At 34.5% G+C, this 16806-nt stretch overlaps 1 protein-coding gene across 2 annotated transcripts in view; it reads left to right on the top strand.

The window, feature by feature from the left end:
- LOC149808215 (uncharacterized) overlaps positions 1-16806 on the top strand; it is a 91415-nt gene that overhangs the window by 59190 nt on the left and 15419 nt on the right. For both annotated transcript variants that reach the window (XM_089974973.1, XM_089974966.1), the window contains exons 23-29: positions 1051-1216; positions 1962-2137; positions 2445-2728; positions 8135-8282; positions 10441-10573; positions 12764-13056; positions 15883-16264. In XM_089974973.1, the coding sequence (XP_089831099.1) occupies positions 1051-1216; positions 1962-2137; positions 2445-2728; positions 8135-8282; positions 10441-10573; positions 12764-13056; positions 15883-16264 (1582 nt within the window). The remainder of the gene's footprint in view (positions 1-1050; positions 1217-1961; positions 2138-2444; positions 2729-8134; positions 8283-10440; positions 10574-12763; positions 13057-15882; positions 16265-16806) is intronic.

Genomic DNA, 16806 nt, shown 5'->3' with positions numbered 1-16806 from the left:
GTGCTCATGTGAAATTCTTAATCAAAGACAGTTCTTATAAGAAATTTATTTTGATTTCCAAAACTGGAGTGATAATTCTTTTATCTACAAGGAACTGAAGACTTCAACACTACAGATTTCCCCGCACATCATCATCTTCCATCTTGGATTCTTCATTGGGATTTGAACTTGAAATCAGTAGAAACTTTTGTTATTAGGACTACTAAAATTTTATTCTTGGATTGTTTTGGATTTTATTCTACAAAACCGTTAGTTCATATTTTTGTATTGTTACAGAATTTTTCCAGGGAAATAAATTATTGTATTTTTCAAAGCTTGTTGTTTTCACTCTTACTTGTGTTACTGTTTATTCCAGCCTAAACACGTGATAAGAATATCAGTTAATTTCCATTTCTTGGTAGGATCCACAAAGTGGGTTTGTACAAATATATGCCAAAATTTGCCATGGCTGGATGGAAGAATTTAAAGTTGTGGATTCCCCAGTATTCTGGCATATGTTTGCACACAGCAAACCATGTATGGTCATTATTTTGATATAAATAATTGCTAAGTACATAAATTATATACCAAAGACCTACAAAAAACCAGTAGTTGAACAGTACATGTAGTTAAGAAATTTGGGCATTGCTGGCATCACAAAATCTCAGGCATTTGTCTAGTTTATATGTACCTAATTTTTTTAAAATTATGTTGCTAAGAATAGATACAAAAATGGTTATGAGAGGATTAATATTCAGTAGTATATGTAACTTGTTGAAGTATTTTTTTAAAACTTGTATTTATCTATATAGATAATATATAGTAATGACAGTGATGATGCAATTTTAAAGACAAGCAGGGATTTTCAATTTTGATATAAATGCAAATTATACACAACATCACAGCCTTTTTTGAAAGCAAAAGTTCTTGTATGGATACAGGTTATTTATACAATAACTTCTTTATTGTCTAGTTTGGTTACTAATAAAATAAAGTGAAACTATTGACTACATATAGTGCTGAAATTATTTCCTTTTTGAAGTTTTGAAAAGGAGTGTTTATTTGTTTCAGATTTCATCTCCCTCTGATTCAGTTGGCCTATATGGACAACTGTCTGATATATCCCCATACAGTCTGATGGTGAAAGCAACAAGGAATGTCAACATTGTCTGGAATGGCAGAGGCACACTTGACATGAATGCAAGAAGTCTGGAAATCTTCTCCAAACCAAAGAATGGTACTATATCTTAATATACCAGTTGCTAAAGAATTGAGAAGAAAAAAAAAGAAATATATATATATATATATATATATATATATATATATATATATATATATATATATATATATATATATATATATTTTTAAATAAAAAAATATATATATTTATTTATATATATATATATATATGTGGTGGTCAGCCAGAATGATCTAAAAAAATGGATGTGGGATGTGATAATAACATCCAGCTTGTATCCTAGTATGCAGCATTTATACCAGTTGTTCTTTTTTGCCATGTTTTAGTGTTTTCAATTCAGTTCCTATCTAGTCATTTGATTCAGAGTTCACATTATTGTCTGTTTCTGCTAAAATTTCATCTCCCATATTGGTTTGGATATCTGACTCATTTTTGTCTGACTAACACTTTGACGCTGTTTGGACATCTGACTTTATTCTTGTCTGACTAACACTTTAACACTGTTTGGACATCTGACTTTATTCTTGTCTGACTAACACTTTGACGCTGTTTGGACATCTGACTTTATTCTTGTCTGACTAACACTTTGACGCCGTTTGGACGTCTGATTTTATTCTTGTCTGACGAACACTTAGACGCTGTTTGGACATCTGACTTTATTCTTGTCTGACTAACACTTTGACATTGTTTTGACAGCTATTACTGTCCCATTAACAATTTTGTTTTAATATATTCAAGCACCACCACATAATATGATATTCCATTTCTTGTCTGTCTGTTATAGGCAAGGCAGTTCACATTACCGCCACCCTTCCCAGTGACACTGCCTTTGAATCTAAGATAGTAACCATGCAAGATGGCCAGGAGACCACTGAAGGAGAGATCTCGGCAGATCTACGTCTGAACAGAATTCTCCATGCCAAGTTTAATTGGAGGCCAGAGGTTTTACAGGATTTGATGGTAGGACATTGGTTAATAATTTTGTATCAAATGTATTGAAAGCTTGTTTAACAACAACAGAAATAATTAGAGCAATATGTTTATTTATGTGAGAATATGTATTGGCTTTGTGTGAGCTATTGTTTTGGGTGTCTAATTAAAGTTAAGTACAAAATTTCTGCAATGTGGTTATTAAAAATATATTGTTGAACACATAAAGGAAGTTTTCATTGGCTTTGTCTTGCTTAATTTGTGAAACTTTTATGTTTTTAAAAATATGTTGATGTGAAGTAATTTGCTATCTTCTTTTGCTATCTTCTTTCCACAGGAAGCAGGCTCAAATGCATTCCAGGGTTCTGGCAACAACTTCAATGAAGTCTTCCGGGACTCTTCTTCTGAGTTGGGTCAGGAGGTGACAGCCAAATACAACAAAATTAGCCAGAGTCTTGATGAGGAGTTGTCTCCCTTGGTACATGAGCTTCGCACTGAACTTCAGCAATTCCGTCAGCAGCTGGGTAACATGCGGCAAGAGATGAGAAAATTGTACCAGGATAATGTTCTATACATGAAGGATTTGGGAGAGATCAGTGAGAAAGCTGTAACAGATATTTTGTGAGTATCATATGAGATAGAATATAACATTTATGTTTGGTCTTAGAGAGATCAGTTTTTCTCAGTGCTAATTGTGTATACTGTAAATGTCCTCTTAACTGAAAACAACAAAAATCCTGATCTATCATAGCAGATCAGGGTTTGTATTTTTTGTATTCTTTGTTCTATTGATTACTCCTAACAAACTGCACAGACCCAGATCTGCCTTTGCATTATGTGATAGCAGGTCTGGGTCTGTGCAGTTTGCAGTTGGACTCTTGTTTATAAGAGAGTATATATGATAATAATGTCCGATGTAATGCAGAGTAGATAATTTCTTTCTTACATTATGCTGTCCTCAGAACACAGTGGAGAATGTCTCATTGAGACTAATAATAATAATAATGAGGACTTTGTACAGTGCCTATTCTTTAGAAGCTCTAAGTTCTTTACAACATTAGACAACACCTTAAAAACCCAATGTATATAATGATATGATTACAAAAAAAACATCATGCAATCAGAAAACATAAAACATACTGAAAATATTTAAGGTAAGGAAACATTATTAGGACTTTAAGTCTGTTCTTGCAGTCGAAATAGGTCAGTTTTAAGAGTACTCTTGAATGGGATTGCTGTTTTTTGTCTAAGTTTAGTGGGGAATTCATTCCACATTGCTGGGTACTGGTATGCAAAAGAACATTGTCCATATGACTTCATTTTCATAATGGTCTGTACACATGGGTGAGGTCGGATCGGTATGTTGGACTGGAGCCTGTCAGTGAAATGTAGCGCAGAGAACAAATTTTGTGTTTTGATTCTGGATAGAATGGATAGCCACTGTGGGGGTACAGAGCAGGGGGAGGTTTGCTTTGATCATGGTACTCTAAGGATGATCCGAGCAGCTGTGTTTTGAACTTTGTGATGTTTCTGAAGTAGATATTGAGACGAACCAGACAAAATTGAGTTACGATAATCCAGTCTTGAAAGTACTAAGGAACACACAAGAGTTTTAGTGGCATCAACTGAAAGGTGATTGCAAATGGAGCTGATGCATCTCAGCTCAAGATATGCAGCCTTGCATATGTTCATGACATGTTGATGCAGTGAGACAGTACTGTCAAGAGTAACACCTAGGTTTCGTACTGATTGTGGGAATTTAATGTTGGTGTTGCTGATATTTATTGTTTGAGGAAAAGGATGTGAATGAGAAAGTCTTTATGTTGTAATCAGAATGGCCTCAGTGTTATCATCATTCATCTGCAGCTTGTTACATGTTATCCATGATTTCACATCAGAAATGCACCTCTCTACACCTTGGATGGTAGCATCAACTTCATTTGGGTGGCTAGATTTGTATATTTGGGTATCATCAGCATACAGGTGGTGAGACACTTGATGATGATCTATGAAACTTGAGAGCGGCTGAGTGTATAGAATGAAGAAACCAGGTCCAAGAACAGACCCCTGTGGAACACCACAACATAGATCAACTGGGCTGGAGTGTATTCCATTTGTGGACACAATTTGTGTCCTGTTGACCAAGTAGGACTTGGACCACAGTAAGGCTGTTATCATGAATGCCAAATACATGCTGGAGACGGTGAAGTAATATATCATGGTCTATTGTGTCAAATGCTGCAGACATGTCAAGGAGGGTGAGGACTGTAATCTTTCCACTATCCAACGCAGAGAGAATGTCATTAACTACTTTTTGAAGAGTAGTTTCAGTACTGTGGCAAGGGCGATATGCAGATTGTACATTGCTAAAAAGACTGTTTGAATTTAGATGAGATACAAGTTGGGATAGAACAACTTTTTCTAAGATTTTTTTTACATGAATGGGAGATTAGAAACTGGGCAGTAGTTCTTTAAATCATTATGGTTGAGTGTTGGTTTCTTCAGCAGAGGCTTTACAATGGCAATTTTGAAAAATGATGGGAATTCCCCCAGATGAGAGAGAGGTATTAATAAAATAAGTTAGTGAAGGCAATATTAGATCTAAGCACTCAAGCAGCAGTGATGTCGGAATCAGATCAAGTTCACATGACTTTGGTGCACTCTTCATCACAATTGTATGACTAAATCCATAGAGACAGGTTCAGATGCTGCCAGCAGTTGATGTTGAAATTCAGTAGCATGACTGTATGGTGACAATGTGCCAGTTGAAATTGTTGTTGTCATGCTTATCTCTAATGGTTTGTACTTTGTCAATGTTTTGTAAGTATATGTCAGTTCTAAAATAATTCGCTCAAATGGTCCAATTGATTGCTATGCACTGCATTGCAATGTATAATGGACAAGTCAACTGCCATGCACTGCATCGTACTGTATAATGGACAAGTCTGGCACAGTGAAATAAGTTTGTGAATTGATATAAATAATACAGTTCTCTGAAATAAAAGCAGACAAAAATGACAACAGACGCTTTGAGTCATCTTTACTTTAGTGCTGATCTTGTTATTAGTAAGACATAATTTTATATAAGTAACGATGAGAAAGTCATAGTGAAAAGAATGATCCATAGATGGTACCCAGGAAGCATTTATAAGTTTGCAAGCACTACGAGTTAGATACTGTAAATCAGGTAACGTAAAATGTGGGACAACAGCAGCATCAGGTAGGAATGAGAAATTCTCTTTTGTGTTCTACGGGGCAACATGATGTAACTCCTTGATTCCATTCACGTTTTCAACCTCAAACAGTTAGTTAACCAAACAACCCATAAACATGGTCACATTTTAGACTGGATTCTTCATAGACCTGATGATAACATTCTATGGTCCTCCCTTGTGTCCCATGAACTTGCATCATTTCATCTCTGCATTATATTCCATCTTGACGTATCAGTCCCTAACCCTCCACCTTTATTTGCTACTAATGGAAACCTCTGCATGATAAACAGAACCCAACTAATGCATGACATCCAAGCAAACCTAACAACTTGCTTACCTACTACAGCAGAACAACTTGATAACTGCCTGTTTTAATTGCTCAACAAACATGTCCCAGTAATCGTGAATTTAAACATGCCCCGTAAAGCTGAGAGGCTTTGGCTTTCTACCAGACTCACTATTCATAAGCAAATCTATGAAGCCACTAAGAAGAATGCCACAAACATAGTTCTACTGTGAAATCAGCCCACTACAGTGATTGAGAATACTAACAAGCTATGTCTATGAACAAACATACACTACTTCCAACTACCTTCTCTCCAGCTGACAAATTTCTTCGCTTTAAACCCAACCTTGATATTGTTTCTGCACATAACAAACTTTCAATGAGTTTTATGTTGTTTGACAGTAATTAGACATTAGACAAAATATGACATTGAGATTTTGACCCATGTCTTTTGTCCAGTAATGTGAGAAAAAATATTCTTTGTTATGCATTATTGTTTGGTAAGAAAATACTGCCCATTGGTTAGAATAGGCACCAGTTATCTTTCCTGTCTTACAGTGATGATGTAGGATTACATTAATCCACTAAATTTGTCATCAAGATAAGTAATAATGATATAGAAAGCATATTTTAGATTTAAATGACACTACAGTATATTACTGGATAGTGCAGTGGTTATGCACTTTTCCTGCACCTTGCTTTGGACCCAGGTTTGATCCCTAATTCCAACACTTGAAAAAGTTAAGTATCACTCATTTCAGGTCAGTAATTCTCTGTGGGCTGTCTGGTTTCCCCAACCTGATGAAGGATGATTTCATAACAGTTGTGAGAATTTGTTATAAAATACCATCAGATAAATTTAAATGTTACAAATCTAAATTTAAGGAAATAATGAAACCATTGATCAATAATGTGGAAACTCGGCTTTTGGACAGTTGACATGTAATACAGTTTTTCTCCAATAAAAGGAACAGCTAGGTCAGTGTAATAAATTTGTCAAGAAGTAAGTTGTGAGTTTATTATTAGATGAAGACATCCTTTGTAAATATTTTGCCAGAGTTTTGTAACAGTTGGAGGTAGACTTATCTTGGAACATGGGCTTATCTTTGGATAAATATGGCATATAACTTTTATAAAATTTGACAGTTACATGGTTGTTTTAATATCCAATTCTTGCTGTATTGATTATGCTTATTTTTATTTTTATCTGATTACCTGTAAATGAATGATGGCTGATGGTGAAAAGAAGCCCTTATTGTGACAGGACTCATTTAGTTTTTTTTATTTGTCAGGGATTTTTAGTTAGTTCACATAAGTGAAAAAGCAAGAAATAGCAGCTATATTTCCAACAGCTTTGGTTATATAATCATCATCATGTTTTGAGAAGATTTTGGTTAAAGTTGGGATGAATCATTGTGAAGCAAAGGATATTCCTTCTATGAAACACTCTCAGCCTTTGGTCCATGAGGTTTACACAAGGTTGTAAATGTTTTCATTTTGAACTCAACATGCAGGCATTGGCCTTGTGAAGTTTAATTCATATAAAGCTAAAACTATACAGTGTCTAAAATATCAGTATAGAAAATACATTGATTGCATCAAGTTAATATTTCTTTGTTTCATTGTTTGGTGACAAAAGTTTAGGGACACGTTCTTAAATGTGTGCCCCTTCAATAGGCATTATTTGTGATTGGTTTGTTGGTTTAGTTAGCACCTTATTAATTTATTACACTGGCCCACTTCATTAGCACTTAATTAATTTATTACACTGGCCCACTTCATTAGCACTTAATTAATTTATTACACTGGCCCACTTCATTAACACTGTTGTGATTCCAAATCCATTATCCGGTTGACCAATGTAAGGTGTGACTAAAAAAGTCTAATTGCCAGTTGTATAGCTAGTTGTATAGCCAGTAGTGTGTTAAAAGTGCCATCAAAACCAACAAAAGGAAACAACACCAGTTGATTAAACAGCAATTTTTCCCCTTTTGCTGAACACAAATCAGACATAATAACACCAGTCGTATAGCAGACAACTATTATAGTTAAGGACTTAAATAGTTATATAGAAAACAACCATTATAGTTAAGGACTTAAATAGTTGTATAGCAGACAGCTATTATAGTTTAGGACTTAAATAGCTGAATAGCAGAAAACTATTATAGTTTAGGATTTAAATAGTTGTATAGCAGACAACTGTTATAGTTAAGAACTTTAATAGTTGTATAGCAAACAGCTATTATAGTTAAGGACTTCAATAGTTGGGTAGAACTGTTAGTAATATGGTTTAACCATGTTACTAATAGCACTACCCAACTATTTAAGTCCAGAAGTGATTGTTTCTCATTATCTTGTGGTAGAAATGAGCCCCAAAAATGACCTGTGCAATGTTTGTGTACTGTATGTTAACATAGCCACTTACATCAATTAAAATGACTAGTCAACAATTACAGACAATACCTACACTGGACAGCAGATCATTTGGTGTCATTGGTTTTAAAACAATAATTTTGCTATTTTTAGGGCCCAGTACAACCAGGCCATGATGAGGGTAAAGATAAGTTACACGAAATTGGCCCAACAGGTTGAGGAATGGACCAACAAAATCAAAGACTATCCTATCAGAGAGCGATACGATGAGATCGTAAACAAAATGGTTGCCAATGTTCAGGTACCAATTGTTTATCACTTGTAAAGATTATGACATACTTATTTCCCCAAAAAACACAAACCAAAATGGACTTTTTTCCAGGTTGTGACATATTTTTCACAAATTGCCAGAATTAGATGCTCTTTATTCATTGGGAATTATTTTTCCGTGAAAGCAATTTTTTTTTCTAAACATTTTTCTCAACTCTTATATGTATATTTTTATTTGGTAAACTTTTGTGAAATTAGAATAAATAAAAAAATTATTAAACATTGAATTTTTAAACGTTTTATGACAAACTTGGCGCAAAAGGCGTCATTACAAATCGGATCATGTTTCTGTTAAAAGATTGGCTAGCTGCCAGACAGAATTCTGAATAAAAATTAATTAACAACTAGTAGTAGATAGATAGTCTTTGGGGATTTGTCAGCTGAACACAAAAATATTAGCAACTCATTTGCCATTAGTTAAACTTTAGTATCAGTCTGTCTTAAACTTTTTCATGTTGTCTTATGGAGTTACTCATTTGAAAGAAAAAAAATCCCACTTGAAAATGTTGTATGGCTATACATATTGTTTTCATGTACAGCTATAATGTAACTGTACAGTGTTAATTTAGTCAAGTTTTACTTTCTTCTAGAGTTTGTCCTGCCTGTGAATCATGTGTGAGACAAAGATATCACTTTGTATTTTTGTTATTATGGTCGTCATGCCATTAAGATTAGTCTTTCTGGCATAATTAAGTGAAATATGGAAATGATCTTAATTTCAGATAATAGATATACATGGAATTAAAACCATATATGATAATGTTGAATGCAAGTATTTTTAACAAGATTTGTAAAAATAAATTAAGAAAAGCAATGGAATGGGTATATCATGAAATATGAAGATGCCATCTTTTATTTTAATATCACAGATTTTGCTTTTGCCTATGAATTTTTGGTTTTAATTTAAAATATCTTTTACATGTAACTTCCTCAAATCCTGAGAAATGAAATACGTGTAGCAAAGTCAAGGTTATGAGGTTAAATGGATATGTGTAGCAAAGTCAAGGTTATGAGGTTAAATGGATATGTGTAGCAAAGTCAAGGTTATGAGGTTAAATGGATATGTATAGCAAAGTCAAGGTTATGAGGTTAAATGGATATGTGTAGCAAAGTCAAGGTTATGAGGTTAAATGGATATGTGTAGCAAAGTCAAGGTTATGAGGTTAAATGGATATGTGTAGCAAAGTCAAGGTTATGAGGTTAAATGGATATGTGTAGCAAAGTCAAGGTTATGAGGTTAAATGGTTCAGTACAATGCTACTCAGACTTTCAATTTATTCTTGATCATAAGCAATAAAACTAAAGCTTTCCAGATGTGCAGGATCTATATGTGATAGGTGTAAAGTAACCATTGTTGAAGTGTACTATACAATTATCAACAGTGCTGATTTTTTGAAGACTTTTGCTTGTTTTAAAATTTGCCATGATAACTTTTCTGATCCGTTCCGAATTAATTCTGTTGATGAGGAAAGGGGGATCGAGGCCTAGTTAAAATTGTTTAATGCAAAAGTTGTTCTTATCCCTAAAATATTTGACCTTGGTTTTTTTAATTAAGTTCTCTTTTTGAATCATTTTACAATTTGATAAGTTTAGGTCCAGGCCCAGTATTCATGAAACACCCTCAGTTTGAGTGTTTGCTCAGATTCAAATTTTCATAGATTACAGTCAGTTAAGTGATTGAAATTTCAAGTAGAAATATATTTTTAGATAAAAGTTTCTGTTAAATATATAGTTTCTTTTGTATGAATTTAACAAAGGTAAGACTAATAACAACAGTCAGTTTGAGTTTGAACTGTTAAGTTGAGGATTTTCTTGAATGAGTCTGGTGTCTGATTCATAAATCTTTCAAATGCTGCGACATGGGGAATATATTGACTGACATCAAGTTACTGTCCAATCAGACATAGCAGTTATGAGTTTAGTCTCAGTTTGAGTGAGAGAAATGTTTCATATACTCATGTCTTGAGCTCAAGTTTGAGCTGGAGATTTTGTTTCACCAATTACAAACAATGTTACATTTAAAAGGTCATTTCATATTAGGTCCTAGTGGGTACTTAGTCTTAAAGTTGAGCTCAGTGTTTTGTGATCTCCATTGGTCTGGTCTTCAGTTTTTATCTTCTGTGTTGCAGGCAGTTTTACTTACAGCTGGTCAGGAGCTGGACAGGGTTAGACAGGTGATGCTGGACAACATGTCCAAGTATGCTGGACATCTGGACAATCTGAAAGAAGTTGTGTCACAAAAGGTCAAGGAGTCTGTTACAGGTAATACGAATAGATGCATAAATTGAATATTGATAACTTGTATAAATAGCAGTGAAATCTTGATGGATGTTACTACTTAGTTCTTATTAGTTACATAAATTAGTGTAATTAATACGGTTTGTCCCTTTCAAGTAATCCAGAAATACCATTTTTATTGTACAACCCAAGTTTGAATCAAGCTGGTCCTGAGTCACATACAGTACTCCTTGTCAACAAAGTTTCCCATCAATAAAATGTAGCCAAAAATGATTACTTGTCTCCCCAGTGAGTGGCAAGATATGGGTGTCACCTTTATGGCAGTAATAGTGGCAGTGGCAATGGCAGCTTTAACATTTTATTTGAATATTTTTCAGAGTTATATCTTCCACATCAATAAGTTTAACTGAAACTGGTATAATATTTATGTGTGAAGTTTGAACACTCTGGTATTTTAGGGTGTCCTCCCTTGCCTGCCTAGAGAGAAAAGCTGTGATATAATTTTACTTACTTTGGTATTCTAATGTGCCATCTCATACCTGCTTAGATAGAAACTTGTTACATCATTATGTTACTTACACTGGTATTCTAATGTGCCATCTTGTGCCTGATTCAAAAGAAAGTTGTGACATCATAATGCTACATACAGGCAAAATACTGCCTTTTGCACAAGCCTTGTTTTATCCATACCAGACAAATTTGTAACATCCTTCTCTTCATCAATGCAAAAACCTGCTGAGGAAATCCTTGTATGGATAGATGATTGAACTGATCAGACATTGTGGCTTTTTTGTTTTTGACAAACCATTTTCATAACACTGGAGGAATCATCTGTTTGGATAATTGCCAGAGGTAAACCTTTTAAAATCCTTGCTGACTTTGAGAGGGGACTCTTTTCATGACCATCCTTGCTGACAGTGAGAGGGGACTCATTTCATGACCATCCTTGCTGTCTGTGAGAGGAGACAAATTTCATGACCATCCTTGCTGGCTGTGAGAAGTGACTCATTTCATACCATCCTTGCTGTCTGTGAGAGGGGACTCATTTCATGACCATCCTTGCTGTCTGTGAGAGGAGACTCATTTCATGACCATCCTTGCTGGCTGTGAGAAGGGACTCATTTCATACCATCCTTGCTGTCTGTGAGAGGGGACTCATTTCATGACCATCCTTGCTGTCTGTGAGAGGAGACTCATCTCATGACCGTCCTTGCTGGCTGTGAGAGGGGACTCATTTCATGACCATCCTTGCTGTCTGTGAGAGGGGACTCACTTCGTGACCATCCTTGCTGGCTGTGAGAGGAGACTCATCTCATGACCATCCTTGCTGCTTGTGAGAGGGGACTCATTTCATGACCATCCTTGCTGACTTAGAGGAGACTCATCTCATGACCCCTGTTGTGCAGTTATTTGATGTTCATCCCAAGCTTGAAGATTTTTTATACCAGTGAAACAAACATGTCTAATTTGTAACCAAATGGAAGTATGTTTGTAACATTATAAATGTCTATCACATCAAAGGTTTCATTAAAGGGAGTCATAGCCACTGTTACCCAAATAAATGAAGTTAGTCTGTATTCATTTCTCCAGGACATGAAATTGTGCAAATATCCTCTAAGTATAATGACCGCTCCATTTAAAAAGCATTAATTGCCCTTAAATATAATAAATCACTCTTAATTATAATAACTTCCCTGTAAATAAAATGCCCCCCCCCCCAATATATGACACAATCTGTTCATGTAGCCACTTGACTTTTAGAGTTAATGGTGTCATGGTATGCAGGAACCTCAGAACTCACAGTATTTGTTTACATAGAAGGACTTGAAATATGAAATTTAAGAAGACAAAATGTAAGTATATTCATATAGAAAAGGTTATATATGTCAGTGGTTTGGAAATTTGTAATGTTTTACAAAAAACTTGACAGTGCTGAACACATTTCATCTTAGACTTAGGGAGTGTGATATCATCTTCAGGTGCCAGATAGAATTTGTTTCATAAATTGTTTAGGTACCATTTACAGGAATTGGAGGAAATTTAAAAGTTTGACTTTATAGTTGACACAGATATGAACAAAACAGCTTGTAATAAAGGAATCATAAAAAAATTTCATGTTATAATCCATGGTAGGCAATGAAATTGCTTGAGGAAGTATAGGGTTATGTCAGGTAATTGAAACAAGAGAGGCTCAGTGGTGTACATTTTTTTTAGAGTTCCTTGATGATCTTGCTTTGACACCATATGTAGAGAAGCTTCAGTCAGCCTGGAAAGATGTAGTTGCTCAGTACCCTGAATTGACCACTCTTCTTAATCTGGACTTCTCTGCACTGGCCGCTGACCTAAGGGAGACAATCATTGAGACCCTGAACAAGGCCACCTTGGAAGAGGCCCTTAACATTCTGCGAGTTAAGACTAGAGGCATTGCTCAAGACTTTTTCAGAGGTGTGCTGGGAGAAAAGACATTCCGTCAGCTTGAGAACAACATTGATGAAATTGTACAAAAGGTAGGCCCCAATTGACAACAGTGGTGATAATTTTGAAAAACATATTGGGAATAACAGGATTCCCACGCTATCGGGAAAAAGTCGGGAGAAATGATAATTTTTTTCCCAACCATAAAAAGTCCTTGAATTTTGCAAATATTGATGAAAGTTGGGAAAACCCTGGGAATTTTCCTCCACGATGTGACGCTCTAAACAATTACATAATTGAGTCATAACTGAACTGATCGTGAGATAAATTTATTGAGTTCTGACCAGAATATTAGGAGGTTGCAGTATGGATCATTTGGGTGCTTGCCATAAATATATTTGTTGAGACAATCCAAACGCTCAGTGGATTAGGTTCATCTAGTAGACTTTTTGTTTCACAGACAGCTCAGTATCCATATTTTTTATATGGAAGGTATGAAAACCAGTCTAGCATCACAAGAGGCCAACAGTTGGCTCTAAGGCATAGCCGCTTAGCAGATGGGCTAGCAAACTTAAATGTTGTTAAATCGAGCTATACCTGCATGAAATCAAAATGAAAATTGTTTATTTTCTCAGAAATTGCGAGAGTATTAAAATCGCTATGTCTTTAATCTTCTGAAAGACGATGAATCTAATGCGTTTATGAAATTTGAGCTGATACTAGCGATTTCAGTAGCATGTCACACAAACACACAGAATCTCACAACCGTCTTTTTGAAATAATGTCAAAAAAATACTAAATGAAAGTCGTATACTGATTGTAATAAAAATACAAAAACGAAAGAGAACAAAATTATCTATTATTTTGAGACCAACTTTGCAGTTTTGTTGTATCATGTGACTACCACGATGTCATGTGCTTTCTCATGCAGGGAGCATACAAAGCAGGGAATCAGACTACTATGCTTGATGAATCAGACTGGCCAATTTCTTGTAGTTGTTCTTGAAATAAATATGTTGAGAATTAAATGTTCTTTCTGCTTTTACAAAAGGTATCAGACTTTCATTTAATATAATTGAAATTTTTTACAACAACATTAAAAAGTTTGTTGTTGATATTACTTGACTATTGGGCTTAAGATGTCATTGTTTGAGATTTGTGAAGTCATGTGACTATTAACGCAAATGGTGAGTACCGGGTCAGGTTTCATCTATGCTGAGTTTCGTCTAGTCTGTCAGTGTATTAAAGACATAACGATATGATACTTGCCATTTTTGAGAAAATAAATAATTTTCCTATCGATTTCATGCAGTTATAAGACGAATAACTCAGTTTAAATTTGCTAGGACCACTGGTAAGCTATCTTACAGTGGTGGCAGATTCCAAATTTTTTATATGTAACTGCTCTTAACCCACACTCCATCCAAAAGGTCCAAATGTGAAAAATGGGGTTGGAATATTCAGCGGAAACCCAGATTATAAAAATTCTGAATCTCTGAGCCAAACTTTGGTGCAAAACTATTTACATAGTGACATGTAGCTTGAAGTATTATTACACAGTGACATGTAGCTTGAAGCATTATTACACAGTGACATGTAGCTTGAAGCATTATTACACAGTGACACTTAGCTTGAAGCATTATTACACAGTGACATGTAGCTTGAAACATTATTACACAGTGACATGTAGCTTGAAGCATTGGTTTCAGATCTTAAATGGAACATAGGAGAAAATGGAAATTGTCGTCCCTTTTGTTATATCTTAAGAAACGATAAGAACCCATGGACTACAAGAAGAGAAGTTGATTTTACAGAAAATTCAGTTCTTGTTTATACAACAGTATATAATTTTGAAGGTCTTGTGTCAAAATTTGAATCAACCCTTTTGTAAATGTCTTTAAATGATGGAATTTTTAACCAAATCGTCCTAAGGAGTTTAGGTTGGTTGAAAAATCTTGTTTGAGATTTTATTGACACATAATTTCAGGGTTTAGCCTTTTTTGTTACAAGATAAGATTCTAATACTTTGCTTTTATTGGGTTTTTTTCATACAATGACAGGAAAAGTTTACTTTGTATAACATGCTCATATATTGCTCTAGAATTCTTTAGTATTAAAGGTATGAGAGGAAACAAAATAATTTATGCTCATTTCCATGTAGCAACATAATGCAGTTCAGCAAAGTAAAGTTAGAACTTGTATTCTGTATATTGAAATGGCTTTAAATGCCAATTTTTGGGAGTATAGTCAAATTGATTTGTGTGACTCCTTCTGTGGTATTTTACATGATCATCTTTTCTGACATATATGCTTTGGAGAGTCTTGAAAGAGAAACATCTTCAGATTTGGAAAATGCATGTTTTATAATCCAAAATGTTCTCTAATTCCATTCAGTAATGGTCATATGTTAACCTTGAAAAAATTTCATCCTGGAAAAAACCTGGAAAAGACCTGGAAATTTATATTTAGAAAAGCGTAGGAACCATGGAATAAAAATTGCAGTAAATAACATAATAGAGTGCTCACAATTCTTGTGTCTTTATATATTTGCTTGGAAAGAAGACTCTAAAATAGCTATAATGGACCCCTTCCAACAAAATAGCAGTTATAGGGGAAAGCAAATTTTTAAGTAAATTATGTTCTCCGAGAATACTTGCCCAATAACATTACATTAGCCTGCTTCACTGGATTCGCAGGATAGCAGGTTAATATTCCTAATTTAATATAATTGGGGAGCATATTCAAAGGTGAAATACTTCCCTTAATAGACAGTAATAAGGGAAAATATAAGTTTGTAGCACACTTTGTTGTTCCTGAAACATACCATGATGATGATGATTAATGTTGTTGTTGTTCTTCTTCTTCTTCTTCCTTTTCTTCTTCTTCTTCTTCTTAATATTATTATTATTACTATTCAGGTAATTTCCATATATAAGGATTGGGACTTGGAAAAGAACATTAAACAGCTTGCTGACATGATCTATGAGGAAGTATACAGCCAGATTCAGGCTGAAATTGAACATCTTCCTGTTGGCATTTTGGAACTTCACAAGTCCAGAGTCATTGTCTTCAATCTGGAAAAAGGAGCAGTAGAATTTGAACTGTATTTACCTGTCCAAATAGAGAACCTGGAGAGGATTTTGACTTTCAACATAAATAAGTATGTGGAAAAATCACTGGCCAAACTGAGACAACTAAAAGAGAAGTACTTCCCAAGAATGGACATTTCTATCTGGGATCCACTGTATACACTTATGCCCATCTCTGGTAACCCTGTGGACTGGATACCTCCATTTGATGGTGAGTTCATTATTAAAATATTGCCATGCAGTCTTATCTTGTTAATCTATCATTTAGCTATCAACTTTTATTAACACAAATGCAGTGCTTGAAGGTATGTTCCTACAGAAGTTTTACTGGCTTCAATAAAAACAAGCATTTATTATCTAGAGCTGTAAATGGAATCACTTTCAGGTAGAGAAATTACTTTTGATGAAGATATTTTAATTTGCCACCATTTGGTGTTCCCAAAGTTATGTCCCTTGTACTACTTTGTCAGTGTAAAAATGTGGAATACTATCTATCACACATATTTTGTACAGCAAAATATTTTTTAAAAAGCAAAATGATCTGATTTATTAGAACAGATTAAATAATCCCAAACCCAGCATTTTCTTAGGTCATTGCTTTTTTCTTTGCTATATATATGAATATGATTTAAGTTGAGATGAATTTACAAAGGGAGGTAAATGAGGATTAAAGGGGAGTTAATTTTGAAGCTTTGTATCAGCAGCAAGATTGGTATCTAATAAGAAGAAACAATTTGTTTCGTGTGTTTAATT

The sequence above is a fragment of the Sinohyriopsis cumingii genome, chromosome 1, assembly GCF_028554795.1.
Source record: "Sinohyriopsis cumingii isolate HCF-2022 chromosome 1, ASM2855479v2, whole genome shotgun sequence".
NCBI lineage: Eukaryota > Metazoa > Mollusca > Bivalvia > Unionida > Unionidae > Sinohyriopsis > Sinohyriopsis cumingii.
The sequence above is the reverse complement of the archived record's forward strand: the minus strand, read 5'-3'. Positions and strand labels throughout refer to the sequence as shown.